The sequence below is a fragment of the Phaseolus vulgaris genome, chromosome 11 (assembly GCF_051622355.1).
Source record: "Phaseolus vulgaris cultivar YP4 chromosome 11, ASM5162235v1, whole genome shotgun sequence".
In the NCBI taxonomy this organism is placed as follows: domain Eukaryota; kingdom Viridiplantae; phylum Streptophyta; class Magnoliopsida; order Fabales; family Fabaceae; genus Phaseolus; species Phaseolus vulgaris.
In genome coordinates, this window is record NC_143508.1 from 9,841,380 (window position 1) to 9,863,169 (window position 21,790).

At 30.1% G+C, this 21,790-nt stretch overlaps 2 protein-coding genes across 3 annotated transcripts; one reads left to right on the top strand and one right to left on the bottom strand.

Annotated features, from left to right (window-relative positions):
• Positions 1–170: 170 nt before the first annotated feature.
• LOC137818381 (bifunctional nitrilase/nitrile hydratase NIT4A) lies at positions 171–5,269 on the bottom strand. Its single transcript, XM_068621779.2, has 5 exons — positions 4,939–5,269; positions 4,564–4,743; positions 1,937–2,230; positions 971–1,252; positions 171–421 (listed from the first exon to the last, which is right to left on the bottom strand). The coding sequence occupies exons 1-5, from the start codon at positions 5,081–5,083 to the stop codon at positions 270–272; spliced, it is 1,053 nt and encodes a 350-aa protein (XP_068477880.1). The 5' UTR covers positions 5,084–5,269; the 3' UTR covers positions 171–269.
• Positions 5,270–20,112: 14,843 nt separating this feature from the next.
• Positions 20,113–21,535, top strand: LOC137831192 (borneol dehydrogenase, mitochondrial). 2 transcript variants are annotated; one of them, XM_068638778.2, is made up of 2 exons: positions 20,113–20,272; positions 20,609–21,535. In XM_068638778.2, exons 1-2 carry the CDS (start codon positions 20,235–20,237, stop codon positions 21,378–21,380), a joined length of 810 nt encoding a protein of 269 aa, XP_068494879.1. In that variant the 5' UTR covers positions 20,113–20,234; the 3' UTR covers positions 21,381–21,535. The 2 variants fall into 2 exon arrangements, with proteins under 2 accessions (XP_068494879.1, XP_068494872.1); XM_068638771.1 differs by having other exon boundaries at positions 20,119–20,272; positions 20,606–21,535.
• Positions 21,536–21,790: the final 255 nt, after the last annotated feature.

The window sequence follows — 21,790 nt, forward strand, 5'->3', positions numbered from 1 at the left end:
TCATAAAAAGGTTCTGTTTGAACACATTGTTTAATTAAAATTCAGTTCAGTTATTTTTTACAAAAAACTGAATTTTGCAGACCTTATTTTTGGTGTTTGAATTTAACTAAAAATGAGTTCGAATATCATTTAATGTGGTCACATAAGCCAACCCAAAATGCAAGCGCTTATTGTACAAGCTAAAGCCCAAATAACTTCCATATATGAAACGCAAGTGTTAACATACAAAGGGGTCAGGTTCAGAAGTTGCTGAACTTGAAAGAAAGACACTACTTGGTGTTGTCTTCAATTTTTTTTGATGTTGATGTAAAAGTAACTGCGTTTGTTGGATGGTCCTTTACAGTCAAGCTAAGCACTTCTGGCCTTGAATAGTGTCCAACCACATCAAAATCGAACTTAGCTCTTGCTATTTCTCCAAGATCTGTGCAACATTTTCAAGAATCACAATGTTAATAGACGTCTTTTAATAACCAAAGACAAAGAAAGTGATCAAACTAAGAATATCTGAAGCAATCAAAAACAACCTCAACGACTTCCAGAATCAGGAGTTTGAGGGAAAAAAGTGAAATACTAACGAAGATTGAAGAATTAATGATTATTTTTCAAAGTAATAACTCTTCCAAGGGAGAGTCCCTTATGTTACAAATCAATCTCGCTGCCCACCTAATTCCTCAAACCCTTTATTTATACTAGGGGAAAGATACATTCTGTTAGACTTATAGTAGTTAAAAGAGGTAAAATAAGTAAACGAAATAGGGTATCCTTTTGTTATTGTTATAGTGTTATAGATATTGTTATTTATATATTACCTAACTAACATCCTTTCTGATTATCTTACCCACTTTGCTGTTTTCTTTTGTACGTACTTGTGAAACCCTTTGTCCCCAACAAATACATCATCCATCAAAGAAAGTAATACTCTTCTGAGCATTGTAAGACAATGGAAGCAGAAAGAGTAAACATGACATACCAAGGTCTGCTGAGATTAGTGCCTCCCCATCATAATTTGGTCCAGCCAGAACAGCCCCTGATGGTGATATAATGACACTACCCCCAGCACATACAACAGAATCCGGTGTCAGGTCCTCTTCTGTGCCAGCAAAAACATACTCCGGAGGGGGAGGGTAATCCCTCCTCCTACAAAACTGGTTTGCTGACAAAACAAAACATCCACCTTCAAGAGCAATGTGGGTCATTGATGCTTGCCACACATCTCTGGCATCAGCTGTAGGAGCACAATATATCTCTACACCTATAGCATGAGGATTTTAATTAGAATGTCATGATAGTATACAAATGACATCTAATCATGAACTGTCGTGATTAAAATTATTCACTGTTGTAATGGATGCTTTAAAAGTCATACTTTTTAAAGCTTAATTTCTATGCAATCATAGTGTAAAATCTTTTACTATGTTAGCCAATAAAAAATCACAGTCAGTATGTTTTTAAGCTAATTAGTGTAATAGTCAGCAAACTTGTAATGCATAACAATTTGTTATTGGATGGCAGAGTACAGATTCTTTACACTGTCAATGGATAGATTATTTTCTCTATTTTTAATTGGTGGACACTGAAACATCTTTACATTGACAAATCCCCATAGACTCAGCAAAAGCATAAGAACAAATAATACATGTGCTTACAGTGTAAAAGTTTTTCACTCTATCATCTAATAACAAATCATCATGGTAAATTTGTTGAGTTGTATAATAACTAATTTAAATATACTCTGGCAAAAATAATTTCTAATTAGATGATAGCGTAAAAAAATTTACACTGATTGTCAGTGTGAAACTCAAAACATAATAGCACACTCTATTTGGTGTAAAGAACCAGCCCCAATACCAGAAAACAATAACTTTAAATGCTCTTCTCTAATGCTAGAACACTGCGTGTAACAAGAAGATAAAAAAGCTAACATAAAAACTCCAACCTTTGGCATACATTGCTGTCCTTAATAGTGGCATTCTGTTTTCCCAACAAATGGCAGCACCTATCTTTCCAATGGGAGTTTCGAACACTGGAATGGTTGATCCATCCCCGAATCCCCAGATAATTCGCTCCAATGCCGTTGGCATGATTTTCCTGTGCTTTCCCAGGTAATGACCTTGAGAATCAAAGAATAGAACAGAACAATAAAGTGTGTAGCCATCCCTCTCTATCACACCCATCACTAAATGTACTTTATACTTCCCTGCCATTGTTGCTAATCTATCAACTTCAGGACCTACAACAATACAACATTTGTTAATGGAAACCCTAACTTGGATCTGTAAAATTCATGAGTAATATTTCCAGGGATTTGGATTATTAGAAATAGTATTATTTAAAATCAATGAGTAATAATTTCAGGACCTACAACAAATACAACATTTGCTAATAATTTCAGGGACTTGGGTATGTTGAAGAATGTTACTACTTATAAATTTTTTAAGACTTTTATGACTAAGATTTTGTAGTATGAATTTTAATGGAGTTATATATATCAATTCACAAAATTGGAAAGGACATGGCTTTGTAATATGTGAAATTAAGGGTAATCCAAGGGGGAGAAGCAAAGAGGGATCTTCAGTAAAGGACCATGAGCCAACCATACAAATGTGATTGACACCATACTTAATCCAAAACCTTATATGTTTTTCAATTAACAATTTTCCCTTTTAAGTATCCTCTACTGTACTCTTCTGTACCGATCATCAACACCAACTATCAGATTTAATACCATTTATTAGTATGGGGAAAACAAAGAGAAATCTTCACAAATGGATTATGAACCAACCATTGAGGCATTAAGTTTACGAGTTTTCTTTACTTATATGTTTCTCAACTAACAATCTGCCATTCTATGCCATTGTTTGAGATTATTAGAATTCCAATTGGAAGAAAGAGATTTCATTCATGAATCATGAGTCAACCTGATGAGAACCTTGGAGGGTTGCTCCAAGATGTGGACCGGCTATCCTAAGTTCTTACAGAATCCATGGTTTAATATAATGGGTTTTCTTCACGCTTTAGTTTTGATTGTAGGAAGCTATTTGGTTGAATCTTGGAAAATTTCTTGAATGGTTCAGATTTGGTTGAATCTTGATGGTGGAAGGTGATCTTTGCTAAGGTTAACTTCTCTTGGAAGTTAATCAAAATTATAACTCAAAAAAGGACTAGGAATTAAAAAGAACTTTATGCCACTCAAACTTTATCAGATAAGCAAGTATGGTGCTTCACCACTTGAAACCTAATTCTCAAGACAAAATCCTGTAGAGAGAAACTCTCTACTTTACACAAGCACTCCAGGCTTTCTGCACACAAAATGACTTTTATTTCCAAGGTAAAAGAATGTCTACAAAATGGGCACTACTTATACAGGAGGCATGTGAGAAGGGAAGGAGGCCAAACACTCCCCATCTTATACATGTAATCAAACATAAGAAGTTTTATCCTATTCTTCCTAGCTAACCTTATACCATAAAGGGTTTACAGTTTTTTCCTTTACCTTCCCCTTGAAATATTTCCTTCATATCCATGATCACATCACAATTGCTATTAAGAAGTGTACTCAACCTTACCAAATCAATTTATAAAGTGAAATTTACACCTATTTATTTTTTATTTATTATAAAATGACTTTATCTTTAATCGACGTGGATCTCGTTTGAGATTATACTCAAACCAAACTTAAGGTTGAGTTTGTGGATTTTGTTACTTATAATTGTTCAACTTGTCTATTTTTATCTAATGTGCAACTTCATATTCAGCTTATATTCAAATAAAACAACGACATGAATTTAAAAAAAAAAAAAAAATTACTAGATTTAGTGGGAAGAAAAAACAAGGTTAAACAAAGTAAGACTAATACAATTTTTTCAATCTTTCAATAGTCAATTGGTTACAGTCCGATGGGTTGACTAGTAGTTAGAGACACTCTGTCCTCACATATTGTGGGATGATTCATGCAAAGGAAAACCTGTGTTTGATTCCACCGTGTGCAAAAATCGCTGGAGCAACGACAATCATAGTATTGGGAAGGATTAGTCTTTAACCTAGTAGGTAAAAAATTAAATCCTATTTAGGTTTGAACAACCGTTTAAAAAGTTATGGTCCTCTTAAGTTAGTAATATTGAAGATAATAATTCGTCAATTAGTTAATTGGAAATTCATCACAGAAAAGAAAATGTAATAACCCAAAAAGAAAGAAAGAGAGTATAAGTAACACCTGTAAATGATAATTCTAAATGTTATATTAATATGCATATCAAACAAAAGAATATTAAATGATAATTCTAATTAACATCCAAATAAGATCTAAATAATTTAAAAAATTATAATTTAACATATTTATCTTAAAACTTAAATTGCATATAGGTAAATACATCTTAAATTTAAAAGAATCCGTACAGACTGAAGAAAATAATGTCAGCAGACAGCATATTGATTCCTGCAACCCTTTATATGTTTATTATACCTTTAAGACAAAATAATTGTCTATCTGTTTTATAGTAATTTGTTCCAACATAAAGTAAGTTTAGCAGCTGAACTGCAATGTGTGTTTGATCTAAGCCTTACCAGGCACATCAATGGCTGCAGAATGATACTTGCGAAACTCTTCTCTTCCCTTGGCCGTGCGATTTCCAATAGAAACACCAAAATCGGAACCACGCGGGTACCCTCCCACAAACGCTTCTGGAAACACTACAAGCTGGGACCCATGCCCTGCAGCTTCACCCAACAACCTCTCTGCCTTATCTGCACACAAAAATCACCAACCAAGTTAATTTCCCCTGAACCAACAAATTAGATAACTTATCCACCCAAAGGATCGTTGCGTGGACCAATCTGGAGCACCCCAGATGGCGCTTTCAACACAAAAACACAAAAAGAAGGGAAATTTGAGAAGAAACGCAAAAGGGTAAACGGATGAAAAGAGAAGAGTAGAAGGACCTAGAGTGGCTGGAGTGTCGTAGAAGATGGTGGAAGCTTGAACAACGGTGGCTCGGACAGTGGGGGCGTTGAAATCCGAAGCCATGTCAACCTCCGCGAACAGAGGCCCCTCGTTTATGATTGGCTCTGCTGTAACGAGTGCCATCTCTTCCACAGCTTCACTCTCTTCTGATCTTCTCCCTTCTTGTTTCAAGCATCACAATCCTTCTTATGGAACTCCAATTATTTCAAAAAGTTATTTTTGGTTAAATTATTTTAAGAAACTTCAAAAGTTCTTTCCAGCCTCATTTATTAGTTAATAGAAATTCTTCAATTTCACAAACCTAACGTTAAATGTTAGAACACCATACTGTATATTAATAACACCTAATGCTATCAAACTTGTTTTTTTATATAATTTTAAAATTTTAAGAAAAATTAATTATTTTATAAAAATCCTATATTTACTTTATATCAATTTTCACTAATTAATACATATACACACACAAGTTATATATATATATATATATGTTATATAATTAAAATAAAAGTTAAAAAAAATCATCAAAATAAAAGAACAATTATCACAATAATTACAAAAATAAAAACAAAAACATATGCATAATACCAAGTATGTACATCATAGTGAATTTTGAGAATAAACGGAACATTTTGGAGAGAATGAGGTGTATTTTGTTAGGAACTAAAACGGAACATTTTGGAGAGAATGAGGTGTATTTTGTTAGGAACTTTAAAATCTTTTTGGAAAAAAGTTGGAAACACTTTAGTTTACTTGATAAACATGAGTTAATGATATATTTAAATTGTAAGACTCCTTTAGAGGTATGGAGTGGGAGATCTGAAACACAAACTGAGAGGTTTATTTTTATTGGATATGTAAAATGTATGAAAGGTATAAGTTGTGGAGGTTGGAACTTGATGAGGCTAGATGCTTTGTTAGTATGGCGTTATATTCAATGAAATTCAAATGACTACAATGTGCATATCCAAAGAAAGGTAAGAAGAAAAGTCATGTTGAAGTGGAGTCTTTTGGTAATGAATCAAACCATCTGAAGGTTAGACGATATAAACCAACCATCTACCTCTTACTCGAGAAGGTCAAGACGTGCAAAGTTTGATTATGATAGCCAATTTACGTGTCATAGGGAGAGGAGAACAATAAAACCTACACAAAGATTTTGATATGTTGATCTTATTTGCTATGTTTTGACAACAACTAAAGATATAGAAGGTCTAGAGCCTAAAAGCTTTAAAAAGGCTATAAAAGGCGTATAAGGTCAATAGTGGCAAGTAGTTGTGGAAGAGGACATTGTATTTCTAAAGAAAAACAACACATGAACACTTAAAGATCTACCAAAGAATCAAAAGGCAGTAGAACACAAGTGGGTGTTCAAGAAGAAAGAGGAAATACTAGGTATGGAGAAATATAGGTTCAAGGCTAGATTGGTGACAAAAGATTTTACAGAAGTGGGATGGGATAAACTATAGTGAGATCTTCTCACTTGTGGTAAAACATTGTTCGATAAGATTTTTGATATCTATTGTTAACCAATATAATATGGTGTTTAAACAATTAGACGTGAAAACAATTTTTCTGCAAGGAACTTTGGAGGAGATGGTCTACATGTACCAATTAGAGGGGTTTGTTAAAGTACAAGGAAATGTGTCTCTTGAAGAAATTTTTTTATGGTTTGAAACAAAGTCCAAAGTAGCGATACACAAGATTTGATAGTTTTGTGAGGGAGAAGAGAGTCCAAATGAGCAATTATGATAATTATTGTAAGCATCTCAGAAAAAGAAGAAATGACTTTGTTGTTCTTGCTTTTATATGTAGACGATATTCTTATAGTCAATCAGTATAAAAATAAAACAAAGGAGCTCAAAAAAAAAATTAAGCTCAGAGTTTGAGATTAAAGATCTCGATTCTGCGAGACAAATACCAGGGATGGACATTGTGAATGTGGTTAGCAGGTTCATGACAAGTCCTAGATGTCCTCACTAAGAGACTTTGAAGAGGGTGTTGAGATATTTTAATGGAACAATATTGTCTGGTTTGGTGTATTGACGATTTATCTATGGTGAAGTTGCTATGGAATGGTTTGCATGACATATTAATACCAGAAAGTCGCTTGCTCGGTATGGTTTCATATTGCTTGGAATTGTAGTTTGTTGGAAAGTCCATTTTCAATCAGTGGCGACTTTATCTATTACCCATGCAAAGTATGTCATGCTTATCAAGAAGGTGAAGGAGACATTGTGATTGAAGGGGATAATAGGAGAGTTAGTTACCGTGTAAGATTATGTGACTACTCACTGTGATAGTCAAAGTACCATACATCTAGTTGTTCATCAAACATATAACAAGAGAGTCAATCCTATAGATGTAAGACTTCACTTTGTGAGAGACGTTGTTGAGTCTGGGGAGGTCAGAATCGAGAAGATAGTCTTGGAGGAGAATCCTACATATGTGTTTACAAGTTCCTTTCCAAGATCGAGATTCAAGCACTATCTAGAGTGGATTAATTTTTTGTTTTATGATAAATGATAAATGTTGTTTTGCGCACTATTTTTGTGTATAGACGGTCTTCTGCTACATTAGTATTTGTATAGATAGTCTTCCATTATACGGTCTTTCGCTAAACCGTCTAATCTTTCTATAAACAGTCTTTCAATAGACCGTTTAGTTTTTGTGTTGACGGTCTTTTGCTAAATTAGTTTTTCTAGTTCGTTGCTAGGTCATCTAGTATGTGAATATCTTCAATGTTATGGTTCTCCAACAAGATAAATGCACTACTATTAGAAGTCTTAAACTCACAAGCTTTGGAACAAGCTCCTTTGGAAAACGTGTGATACAAACATATAGTGTTCAACCACATTTAACACCCTCAACCACACACGACCTAGTCAAAGTTACTTAGGAATCTCCATTGTTGTTCTGCATGCATGACCATGCAACTTTTATGAGAGGAATTTACATTGTGCACTTATGGAGATTGGTTACAAATTAAAAGGTAAAAACGTAAATTAGGTGTAGTCTACGTAACTTTCTTCACATTTTTCCTTTCATACACGAGGAATCCTTTTCATGCTTTACTCGCTTTTACACACTCACATTTTTGCTTCAATTAGTTGAAAAAAAAAAAAACCTTCATAAACATAATTCATCCTTGTTTATAGTTGACCTCAGAAACAAACACATGCTTAATTCTATTCTATACCATACTTTCCTTTGAATGTAAAAATCACACATTTGATGCATAAATAACATAAATGAAGGTGAACATATTTTATTAAATTTTTAACTATTTATCTTTGAATTGACACGATATAGTATTTTCATATGATTTTTAATAAAAGTTAATAGTTTTTACTCCTTAATCAAAGTTATTTTTTTATCCTTTTTATTAAATATTATTAACACCAATTTTATTCGGATAAAATAACTTTTACTTTTAAAGAAAACAAAATAAAATAATTTTAAAAAATAAAAATAAATAAAAAGGTAATTCTTTAAATTTTTTATTTCTTTTTATTATTTATTATAAAATTTTAAAATATCATTTTTTAAAATTTTTATTTGTAGAAAAAAGACAAAACAAAAAATGTTAGGCCCAGCCCAATTTAATTTTTAAAAAAGTGAGGGCAGTTTCTTCCTGCACCCCACATTTTTTTGCTGCACCCCCACACTCTTATGAAAAGACTAAATCACCCTTATTAGTTTTTAAAATTTCAGAAATATCCTTAACCTAAAAAAACCCTAAAGAGGTGCAGGCAAGGATGCTCTCTTGCGCAACCGTGTCTTTCATATTCCAGCAACAACACGCTTTCATGTTCCAGCAAGAGTGCAACACCTCCAAATCCTTCTCCTTCAATCTCACTTTTTGTTGGTCATTTAGAGTGTTCTTGACAAAGGTAAGTAAATTTCTTTGCTTTCGGATCTGCACATCCGTTTCTTTTATGGATTTTTGTTTCTGTAAGTGTTTTCTTCCATTCCAGATTATAGAATCTGATAGAATTTTGGATCACAAAATATGGTAAAATCTTGAATTTTTGCTTCCGGTAAAATCCTGGATTTGTGGTTCTAGGAAGATTTCGAATTTGTGGATCCAGGAAGGTTCCGAATTTGTGGATCTGGGAAGCTTCAAATTTTGTGGATTCGGATTTGTGTTTTTATGGTCATCCTTTCTTCAACATATAAAACTTCATCAAAAGATTTTTTCTATCTTCAAAATATGATTTGCAATGAGCTTTTTTTTTCTTCTTTTAATATTTTTTTTGGTCTATAGTTTATTTATATTTGTTTAGTAGAAATGATACAATGCTTTTTTTCCCTCTTTTGGTTTCAATAGAATTTTATATTTGCTGTTTTTTGTTTGTATTGGTTCAACATCTTATTCATTAGTTTGTAATTTGGTCTTGAATGGTGTAATTGAACAGTAATGATGAAGACTAGGGGAGGAGGTTCACAAGGTGATCGTCTACGTCCCACAACTCTGTTAGAAGAAGACATGTTAATGAAGATGAAAAACATGGATAATGACTTCTCAATATCATCATCATCCCACAGATCAACCCCATCATATAATTCTTGTTCAAATTCATCAATAATGTCCATGCTTCTACAAATAAAAAAAAAATGAAACAAAATCATTGCATTTCGGATCCATGAATCCATAAGTCAAAAACATTATTCTGGATCCAACAATCCATAATTCAAAAAGACCATTCCGGATTCAGGAATCCATAACACAAAAAAACAATTTCGGATTCATAAATCCATAATGCAAGTGATGCATTCTGGATTCAGGAATCCATAACACAAAAAAACAATTCCAGATCCACCAATCCGTAATGCAATTTAGGCTTCTGGATTCCCCATCATATAATGATTTCTCAATATCATTATCATCCCACAGATCAACCCCATCATATAATTTTTGTTCAAATTCATCAATAATGTCCATGCTTCTACAAATAAAAAAAATGAAACAAAATCATTGCATTTCGGATCCATGAATCCATAAGTCAAAAACATTATTCTCGATCCAACAATCCATAATTCAAAAAGACCATTCCAGATTCAGGAATCCATAACACAAAAAAACAACCGGATCCACCAATCCATAATGCAATTTAGGCTTTCAGATTTAGCACTCTGGAAAACAACAATTTATGACCTTTTACCTTCCAGAACACCCCCTCATCCGAAAAACACAATGTAATCAATTCTGGATTCATGAATCCGAAATATATTACTGGATCCCAATATCCGATAGCCCCTTTTGAAATTATAGGTCAAGGTTAATGTTGGAATATTTAAAATTGTGGAGGTGCAGGAAGAAGAAGCCAAAAGTGAGAGGAAAGAAGAGAGAGAAAACATGAAAAATTTTGGGCCAGCCCATTTTCGTTTTCTTTAAAAATGTAATGAATAAAAAAATGTTTTTTCATTGTCTGGTAGCCTCTGTTCTCACGTTCTCTATCGACACTTACGTTTTCTACATCTCTCTCAATATTACTTATACACTTCAGTGAATCAACCGATTTTACTTTATTTAATAATAAATAAATTTTAAATATAATTCAATCTTCCAAAAATATTCAAATGATAAAGTTTATATCTATTTATGTAAGTATTTAGGATTTTTTTTCTGCACCCGTCAAAATTCTTCATACACCTCCATCAAAAATATAAAATGATCTAAATGTTTCATCTAATTTGTCGCATTCCAAATAGCTCTTTCCAGAATATATTCCAGAAATATTCTTTTTGAAAACACATTCAGAAATGTATTATACACATTTGATTCCAGAAACCTTATTCTAGAAATCCTTTGTAAAAATTCCAAAAGCGTTTTCCAGAATATATGTATAAATTCTGGAAAAGAATGTCGAGAATATTTCAGAAATACTAATCCATAAATTATTTTAAAATGAGGTAAAATGATATATATATGTCCAAGACCATTTACGGATCCGTTGCTCCTGCTCCATCGGTTCCTTTTAAAATTGCTGCACCACTCACAACTACAACACAACAAGAGCTGCAATTGCTGTGTGACTCTTTCTTCCTACACCTCCATACCTTCTTGTGTCACCCTCTACTAAATGTAAAAATATCGTTTTATCTTTTTTTGCCACCTCCATATATAATCCGAAAAATGTTTTTGGATCTGGAAGTGCTCTTTAAATTTATAAAATCTGAAACTATTTTTTAGATTTGAAATAAACTTATGGATTTGTAATGTAGATATATTTCGGACTACATAATCCGAAAGTTAATCTCATATTCAGAAAAGACTTTCGAATTATATAATCTGAAAGCTAATCACACATATAAAAAAAAGCTTTCAGATTACATAATTCAAAATCTAATCTTATATATAGAAAAATTTCTGAATTATGTAATCTGAAAGCTAATTACAAAAGGCTTATGAATTACATAATCCAGAAGCTAATTCTGAATCTAGAAAAGAACTTCTAAATTATATAATCTAAAATATTAAAAAAATTTATTTTTTTAATATAAAAAGTTATGGGGGGTGACAGAAGAAGAAAGTATGGAAGTGCAAAGAAGTAGCCTGTGTTGCTTTGCATGACAAATATGCAAGTGGGGCCACCAATGTATGAGGCCATTAATGCATTTATGTGCCAACCATGTGCATGTGGGCTCCATTGCTTTTTCTTGTTTTCTTTGCTCAACACTCTCCATCTTTGGTGCATGTCAGGACCGTGTTTCATTCTTATGATATTTTCATATGATTATAGCAATTTTGGTTTTCTTTGGTTTAATCTAATCCCCTTTTCTTCTCTCGTTAGGCCCATTCTTTTTTTAAGCCCAAAAACGTGTCACTTGTTTTTGTACTTGAATTGGACATCACTTGCTTTTGGTCCCCCTTTTGTTTTTAAGACTGTTTCTTCCTGCACCTCCATACCTTCTTCTCACCTCCATAAATTTTCAAATTTCTAAAAATGCTCCTTTATAATATTCTGGATTACGTAATCCAGAATTCATTTTTCAAATTTGTAATTAGCTACCGGATTTCATAATACGGAAGCCATTTTTCAGATACATGATTACTCTCTGGATTATATAATCCGGAAGTTAAATAAGACTTTTGGATTATGTAATCCGGAAGTCTTTTTTCAAATGAGTTTTTGAATTACATAATCCAAAAACTATTCTATGGGGTGATACAAGAAGGACAAAAATGTATTTTCATGTTGTGTATGGAGGTGGCAGAAGAAGATATGGAGGTGCATGAAGAAACATTCTTGTTTTTATTATTTCTCCAAGTTTACACTATACTTTTTATAAGTAAATACCCCTTTTGCAATATTTTTGTTTAAAAATCTAAGTCCATTTATATTTGGGCCAGCGATTTCACTATTTACCACTTACCTTTTCACATTACACCATGTTAGGTGTTTCTTTATGCACCCCAGCATTTCATTTCAAAATGCAACTTGGTAGTGTGTGGATTGCATATGGGATTGTAGAGGCTGGCGCAGGAAAGGTGGAACTCGATATAGGTATGCTGGACTTGCTGGTGTGTTGAGAATATTTTGTTGGTGGTTTAAGGTAAAAAATGAGGTGTATTGTACTATTTTTAGTTTTAGTTGGATATGGTGACGTGGGTGTTTTTGGAAATCGGATTCCAGAATAACTTTCAGAATTGAAAAATGAATTTTGGAATTTGAAATCTTAAAAAAAAAATTAATTATGGAATGGGGTGTTCCAATATGGAAAGTTATTTTCTAGAATGGAATTTTTGGAAGAAAAAAATCATTTTATAATGGATGCTTCGTAATGCAAATTTTTTTCTGGCATTTTGAAGAGAAAAAAATCTTCCAGGATCATTTTCATCATTTTACATATTTATGGTGTAAAAATAAGAATGATAAGGTACAGGAAGAAACACCCAAGTATTATTTTTGAAAAGCTTGGGACTTTTTGTTGGCCTATCAGTTTTAATATTCGTTATGCGCATCTTTTTTATGACAATTTCTTCCTGCACCCCTATATTTTCCTTCCTGCACCCCCAAAAGGTTATGCAAAGACCAAATTGTCTCCATTATATTTTAAAAACCCTAAAATGCACTGTATTTATTTTTTTTGCATTCTGGATTATGGAATCTGGAAAAATTTTGGATTGACACTTCTGGAAAATTTTTGGATCCACCAATCCGTAATTCAAAATATGCATTTCACATTAAAAAATTTATCATTAAAAAAAAAAATTCCAGATCCACCAAATCGTAACAAAAATATGCAATCCGTATTCAGAAATCCATAATTAAAAAACAAGCATCCTGGATTCACCAATCCGTAATAGAATCAGGCTTTCGGATTCGACAATCCAGAAATCAATAATTTATGCAAAATTTGTTTCCAGAACACCTCCTCATCCAGAAAAAAATGATTCAGTTCCGGATTGATGAATCCACATAGTACTCTCAGATCTCGATTTCCAGTAAATACGGTGCCCTTTTTTAAATAAAAGGTCTTTCAAGATTTAGAAAATTGTGGAGATGCAGAAAGAAAAACGTAGGAGTGCAGATAGAAAAATCTCTTTTTTATATACACTTCAGCAGTTTTTTATACAATGCCCATTTGGCTGGCCCAGAAGTTTACTATTCGTACTCATATATTTTATACACACCGCACCATTTTTTTTATCTGGACTCATACGTTGACCCATCATTTCACTGCACGTCACTCGTTCTTTCTACATACATAAGCCTCATTTTTTCGGCTCATAAGTTTGGTATTTATATATATATATATATATATATATCCAACTATTGGTATTTGTATGACTACACATCATATACTCAATACATTTTTTTTCAAAAAAATAAAATTATATTTTCTTCGAATAAGATTCATGTAACAACTGGTATAGTTTCACTATCTCCGCCCACTGCATGGTTCCTAAAGAGTATTAAGTATAATCTTATACTCTAATAAACATAAATAATAAAAAATATATAAAATATGAAAAATTAAAAATTAGAAATTAAAAAATTTAAATATTAAACATACAAACAAATAATTTATCATTTAAACTTATGTAAATTATGATTTTTTTTACTGTAAATGGAAATACGTACTATTAAGGTTTATTTTTGCCGAACTCAAATAAAATATTTAATAAACGATTATTTTTATTTTTGAAGAAAATGAACATTTTAAAAGTTATATTCATTTTTCATACTTAATTAAAGGTACAGTATAAAGTACTACTGTATTTTCTGTATATTAATTATTTGTAAAAATATACTATTTTTATCTATAATTATTTATAATGTTATTCTTATTTTAATAACATTTTGATAAAAAAAAATTAAGTGATGATTATTGTTTTCATTGTGATCACTTTTTATAGAGTAATTAAAATATGAACAGAAAGACACAATTTCTACTAATTATTTTAAAAATAATATAAATAAAAATATATAATTAGAGATAACACAATAATTCTAAAGGCTAGTTAGGTTGAAAAAAAAATCATTGGACACAAACAAATTAGAGTTTAAATCTGTTAAACTATAATAAAATTCGATTTAAACATAGAAGAATAAAAAAGTACTTTACATACAATTTTTTTTTAAAAACTTTTTGTATAACTATTTACTCATATATATTATTATTTATGTAAATATAATTAGTAATGAGTGTTACACTTTACTCAGAAATTAAAAATATTATTTTATTAATTAAGGAACTAAAATTAACTGTTTTTAATTTGAAGAGGAATTATTTTTTAAATTAATATTTTTTAATTTGATGAGTTAAAAAATATTTAAAATAAATTTATTATCCATATATTCCTTCTCACAAAATAACAATAATTATATATTTGTTGTCTACTTGCTTCTAGATTTATTATACTTTTTTTTATTCTTTTTTCACAAATAATAAATATTATTGCTTCTTCATTCACTTAGTTCTTAAGTTCATTTATATCCATCATATCACTTTTTACTTCCTCCTTACTTCTTACTTATAGTACTCTTAACATCTTTTTTTATTTTTGTCAAACCTATGAGATTTTTAATTTTTAGTTAAAAAATCAAGATTTTTTTTTGCATTATTTGTGAGATGAATTAGTAGAGACCTTAACCAAATTTTGGGTATTTTTAATCTTAAAGAACCACAAATCTAAGATTGTGTTGTAGTGACAAATGTAAATTTTTTTAAAACCTGTGTGAACTTCATACGACTTCATAAAGTATTTTAAATTTGTACCATTTGTCACATATGCATGATTACAATATCAATAAACAAAGACCTAAAATTTGAACTTATTTGATTAAAAATGATTAAAAATGTTCTAATATTACAATGATGTGTGTACATGCATGTGATAGAAGTGATGATGAGATCAACTAACATCATATTAATATATCAACAAATTACTTAAAATGAAAAAGAAAAAAATTCACCTATGTGAGAAGTTTAGGGTTTGAGAATTCATCACAATACAAAAGATTTCATCCATCTATGCATATATTACAGAGGTCATCATTGTCATTGGTAGAAAATTTGAGACCTTGTGATAGGGAGATAGTCAACTCATGGTGGAGTGATAGTTCCTTAGATTTAACTATGTGCACAAAATTAAAAAAAAAAAAATTTCAGGAAAATAAAAGTATTGGTCTCCAGTTGCAAATCATAAAAAGTAAAGAAAAAGTGAGGATGGGACGGGATGAGAAAAAAAGAAGTAGCAACAACAAGAAAACTTATTATGCAAAAGTAAAATAATAGTAAGAAAAGTTTCATTTTAAGAAACATATATTGAATATTTTAACATATAACTATTAATAAATAACTATAGTGATTTTTTAACAACACACAATACAAGTAAACAAATACTCAGTTTTTGTCGTGGTGCCTAATCACCATGTGATTCAAATTGAAAAAGATTGACCTAATCATCCATTGTTTTATGTACATAAAATGTGTCAAATGTATCATTATCATTAAAGTCAATAATTGAGACAACATATGTACAACAACACATGGAACATACTTACTTCCTAGTTATTTTTTCTTTGTCTTTCCAAAACATGTGATATGTTTCATTCCATGATTGAATGACTTTGGAAGTAGAACTAATTTTGAGAACTTATAATAGTTTGATTAATTAATATTGTATTATCATGATTAAAGTTAAATATAAAAAATCAGATCAATATAAAAAAAATTATCACATAACAAGTAGTGTATGATATATACTCAATCTTGTATCATACAAATATGTAATTTGTTACGCATGCAAACATATATGCATGTGAGAAAATAATTTGTTAATTCACAAAATTAAATGAAAAGCTAAATTGTTAATATAATTAAAAGGAATATTTTCATAATTAATAAATTTATTTAGATTTAAAATACTTAGTTTTAAAATAATTTGTTTTAAAAAAACTATTGGTTTAAAATTTGATTGGATTGCTAAGTAAAAAACTAGTTTGTAAGACTAAGCATATCAACAAATACATAAAAAATTAAAAAAAAAAATTCAATATATAATAAATAAATTTAAAAATACAATAAAATTTTTCAACAATAATAATATAACAATAATAACATTTCAATTAATAATAATCTATCACATAAAATTTAATAAACATTATACAGTTATAGTTATGTAAATGTAAATGTTGTTCCGTATATATTTCATTATTATTTTTTCCTTGAATTTTAATTATTATATTTTCTTATTATTTTGTGTTACTTATTATATTTAAGAAAATAAAAAAATTTATACAGAGTTTTGTATTTTATTCTCTTTTTCTCTCTTCTTCATGAATTATTTTAAATGTCTACTTATAAAAATACATTATTTAATGAAAATTTATCAATTATATTAAGATATTAATGAATAAAAAAATAAAATAAAATAAAATATTGAAACATTATTTAATTTTAATGTATTATTCTTTCAAAAATTGCGCTCAGTAAATAAAAATCATTCTAAATATTACTTTATTATTATAAATGTTGATATATATTACATCTTTTATGTTATTATAAATCTAAATAAACTTTAAAACATAAAAAATATATTATATATTTGATAAGAGTCAAATTTAAAATGCTATTACATAAACAAAATCATATTTTTAAATAAATAAGATATTTACAACAAAAATCTTACTTAGGTAATATTTTTTTAACTTTTTTCCACAATGTGTTATGTGTCATTTAATAATTTAATGGGTTTTAACAAAATTATATAAATTATATTTTTAAATGAATTAGATAATTTAATACGGGAAAGAAAGATACTTAATTTAAATAATTTTTTTCATCAGAGAAGTTTGATTTTAAATATAAAGTTAACTTGACTCGTGACTTAAATTAAAACGCTTAATTTACGAATGCGATTATTATAAATAATCGTATTTATAAATGAACTTAATTTTAAAAATATTATCGTATTTAATACATGTTTAATTGTAAATTTATTAGTTGTTTCTACGTGTTTTACTAGTGGGTTTAAAATTATAACTCTTGTACTTTACATAATTATGCAGAAATGAACTTTCAGAAAACACAATTTTTGTGTGCAGGGAGTATCTATTTATGATTTTTGGTTTAGTGTTCGATGCATTTAGAAACTAAATAATTGGTAGTTAAAATTTTGGTTATTAATTAGATATCAATTTAAAAATTATTTAACAATAATAGAAACTAATTTAGAAACCATTTTTTTTAGTTTTTAAAATTGTTTTTAATTTAGTTACTATTGCAACTAATTAATTTGGTTTCTAAAAATTGATTTCTATTTCATGATTTTATTGTAGGTAGACGTAGTCGATTATGTTATAAATTTTATAATTAATTATTATTTATTTATATTATATTATATATAATATTTTTAGTATAATATTATATATAGGTTAGGTTATTTATGTGTATAAAAAAACAATTAAAAATATTTTTGATTTTTTAATAGTATTATGTGAATTTATTTAATTTTTTTTCTTGGCTCCATACAGGGGAGTTGTTTTAATTTCTCTCTCGCAAATTAACGTTTTCCAATCTTGAAATTAAAAAATGCTAAAAAGTATTCACTCGAATCCAAGATAATTAGCATCAATGATAAATATCCAAAGAAATCTTTGTCTTTCTTGATTACAAAAATTATAGCGCGTGGTCCACACCGGACAGTCCCAAACCAACAACCGAAACACCGTGCTATATTACCATTACATAGGGATTTCACAATTATTTAGTTTGAGACCCCATTATTGAGCTATGTTTTTGCCATTGCTGCAACTCTGTTTCATGCACGAATCCACATCCTAGACTAGCAGTGTTTGCAGCATTGCATTTATGAATAAACAAATGTATATTCTATAGAATCAAATAACCAGTGCGCAATGAAATTATACCATCATACTAAGCATGTCTTCGGACTAGGAGTGTCATTGTATCGCGGACGGATTTGGATTTGAGAGTGCCATCCCGTTTTGTTGTGAGAGGAGGAGGGTCAGATTGAGTGGAAAGACAGGTGATTTTCGGTTACTCTCAAATATGGAGAGTGGTTAGAGAGAAAAGTCATTTAGGATGTAATAAAATACCATCGTTCCTTTACTTTTTTTTTTCAAGTTACACAGTTGCATACACTGCCATTGCACAATTTTACAGCAGCAACAAGAATCCTCGAATAGTAACACTTGATCACTTGCCGTGAAGATTTCTTCACCGTCTTCGTCCTCAGGCGCCCCATGCTTCTTCTTCTTTCTCTGCGGCTTCTCTTCTCTCTTCTCTCGCACTCTGCTCCTTCAAATTTAGGTTTTCATATTAACTTGGACCTTTTTTTTTTCACTATGAACTTCAACTTAAAATAAAATAAAATTACATTACTTTGTTTCTTCCTGCACCCCTTTATATTCTTACCCTTAAGTTATTTTGGATCCTTAATTGGTCTGCACCAGAATATTTAGCTTTATATTGAAAGACATTAATTACATATCATTACAATAAAATTATTAAACAAATAAAAATTAATTTTAAAAATTAAAATAATTAGTTATTATTTAATTAAATTAAAGAATATTTTATAAAATAAAAAATTATTAATATTTAAAATATTTTTTATTATTAATAAAAATTTATAAAATAATTTATAAATTGGTTTTTAATTATTACCTATCAGTTAAGAATTTAAAATTAGTAACTAAAATTTTAGTAGTTAATTTAGATACAAATTTTAAAATTATTTTAAATTTTTTATTAATAATAAAAATAATTTTAAATATTAATAAATTTTTAATTTCTAAAATAATAATTAATCTAGTTATTAATTATTATTTCATTCTAAATTTAATTATTATGTAATGATTTATTGTTTATACCAACTAGAAACAAAATATTTTTATTAAGATTAGGGATCCAGATCCAATCTTTGAATTACACATCCAAAAATGTCTTTTCGTCGTCCCACCCACCATTGAAGATCACTTTGTTCCTATCCTAGATTTTTTTTATCACCACTTTGTTTTCCAGAATAAATTTTATCTATTAAAGAATCCTAAAATATTGAAACTCATGAAAATGAGAGCGAATAGAATTATGTAACATTGTATAATCTCTATCCAGTTAAGTAATGATATATTCACAATCATAAACTCTCAAACTATCAATATATTTATTTATTTTTAGACCGAACTCTCAAACTATCATTTTCCTAACCCTGTTATAGTAGGTTCCACGCCCTACAGTCAACTTTGCATTTTGTAATTATATATGCCTTGAAGATTCTACCTCTTCAACATGTGCCAAAGCTTTGATGTTAGGTTTCCAGATTTGGCTTAGTGACAATCCTATTTTTGTCTATCCTCCAAGCAAATAATTGTACGCAGATTTCACATCTTTCCATACTCATTTATTTGCTAAAAAATAATTTGCTATTTTTCGAGGTAAAAGAAGATATTTTTCTCTCGGACAATGATATATGGACAACCTAATTTTTTATACGACCACTTAACTCCCAATACTATTATTTTAATATTTTTTTTATATCATTTAATTACAAATTTACTCTTTATTATATATATTTATTGCTAAACCTATCCCATCAAAAGTTGTATACAACTCCAAGAGTTGTCAACCTATCATTTTCCTTTTCTCTGTAGTTCCGAACCTATCATTTTTCTTTTCTCTCTTATAAATAGAGAACCACTAAGATGCTCAATATAGCACACAACCTTCTTTCTTAAGCACTTCGAAGTTGAAAGTCATCCATATCTTACTCCTTATTTCTCCATCCCAAAGCTCAGCTATGGCTACTCTCCCTCTTATCTCAGCTGCCGGAAAAAGGTAAAGAGAGTTATCTTAGCCCATTTTTTCTTTCTTACAAAAAATATAAATACTTCTGGATACAAATTAGTAACTCAACTACAAATAATTTCATCTTAATGTTGTAATTACTCAATTCTTTTTCTAAACTGCAACAATTTATTATAAAACATGTAAAAACACTTGATAAATATTTGTGAAAGTATTTATTATTACAACCAATTAAGATATCTAGTGAATATCTTCATATATAACTTGTTATTACAACCTGTTTCAACATAACTTTTGAAAACCTTTTTTTGAAATAGTATAAATGTTAACATAATATACATGTGATGCTCAACACTGATTTAGCAGGCTTGAGGGGAAAGTGGCAATGATCACTGGTGGTGCAAGCGGCATAGGTGAGGCCACTGCAAGACTCTTCTCTAAGCATGGAGCACACGTAGTGATAGCTGATATCCAAGACCATTTAGGTCTTTCTCTCAGCAAGGAGTTGGAATCCGCTTCCTACATCCATTGCGATGTCACAAACGAAGACCACGTTGAGAATGCTGTGAACACAGTGGTTTCCAAACATGGCAAACTAGATACGATGTTCAACAACGCCGGCATAACTGGGGCGAACAAAACCAGCATACTGGACAACACGAAGTCCGAATTTGAGGCAGTGATTAACGTTAACCTAGTTGGTGTTTTTCTTGGAACAAAGCACGCTGCAAGGGTTATGATTCCTGCGGGAAGAGGAAGCATAGTTAACACTGCTAGTGTTTGCGGAAGCATAGGTGGCGTGGCCTCACACGCGTACACAAGTTCCAAACACGGTGTGGTGGGACTGACGAGAAACACTGCGGTGGAGCTTGGAGCATTCGGGGTGAGGGTGAATTGCGTGTCACCCTACGTGGTTGCCACGCCCTTGGCTAAGAACTTTTTTAAGCTTGACGACAAGGGGGTTCACGGAGTGTACACAAACCTAAAGGGTGCTGTTCTTGAGCCGAAAGATGTGGCCGAAGCTGCTCTTTATTTAGCCAGTGATGAGTCCAAGTATGTTAGTGGTCACAATCTTGTGGTAGATGGAGCCTTCACTGTTGTCAACAATGGCTTTTGTGTCTTTGGACAGTCTTCCTGAAATTTTCTTTGTGCTATTTTGAATAATTGAACAATAATTGTTGCTAGTGTTTGCCTTAGGTATGTATTTGGATGCTTTTGCACAACATTATTGTTCTTATAAGCTTTTGACAACCTTAGTAAGACTCAAGTATTTTAATAAATTTTATTTGTATAGTTGATAGTTGTACTCTGTTAGACTATATAAAATTAAAAAGGAAAATGGTTTTTTGACATCAATGATCCACTCTACACCTCACTAAATATTAATATTTTAATTTTTTTTTTAAATTTTAAAAATTATTTTAACATTTTACATTTTGCCTATATTTTTATTAATTTTTTTTATTTTTAATTTTTTTATTACAAATATTAATATTTTGTTGTGGATGTAAAGTGGAGCAGGGTGTCAAAATATCATCATCCAATTAA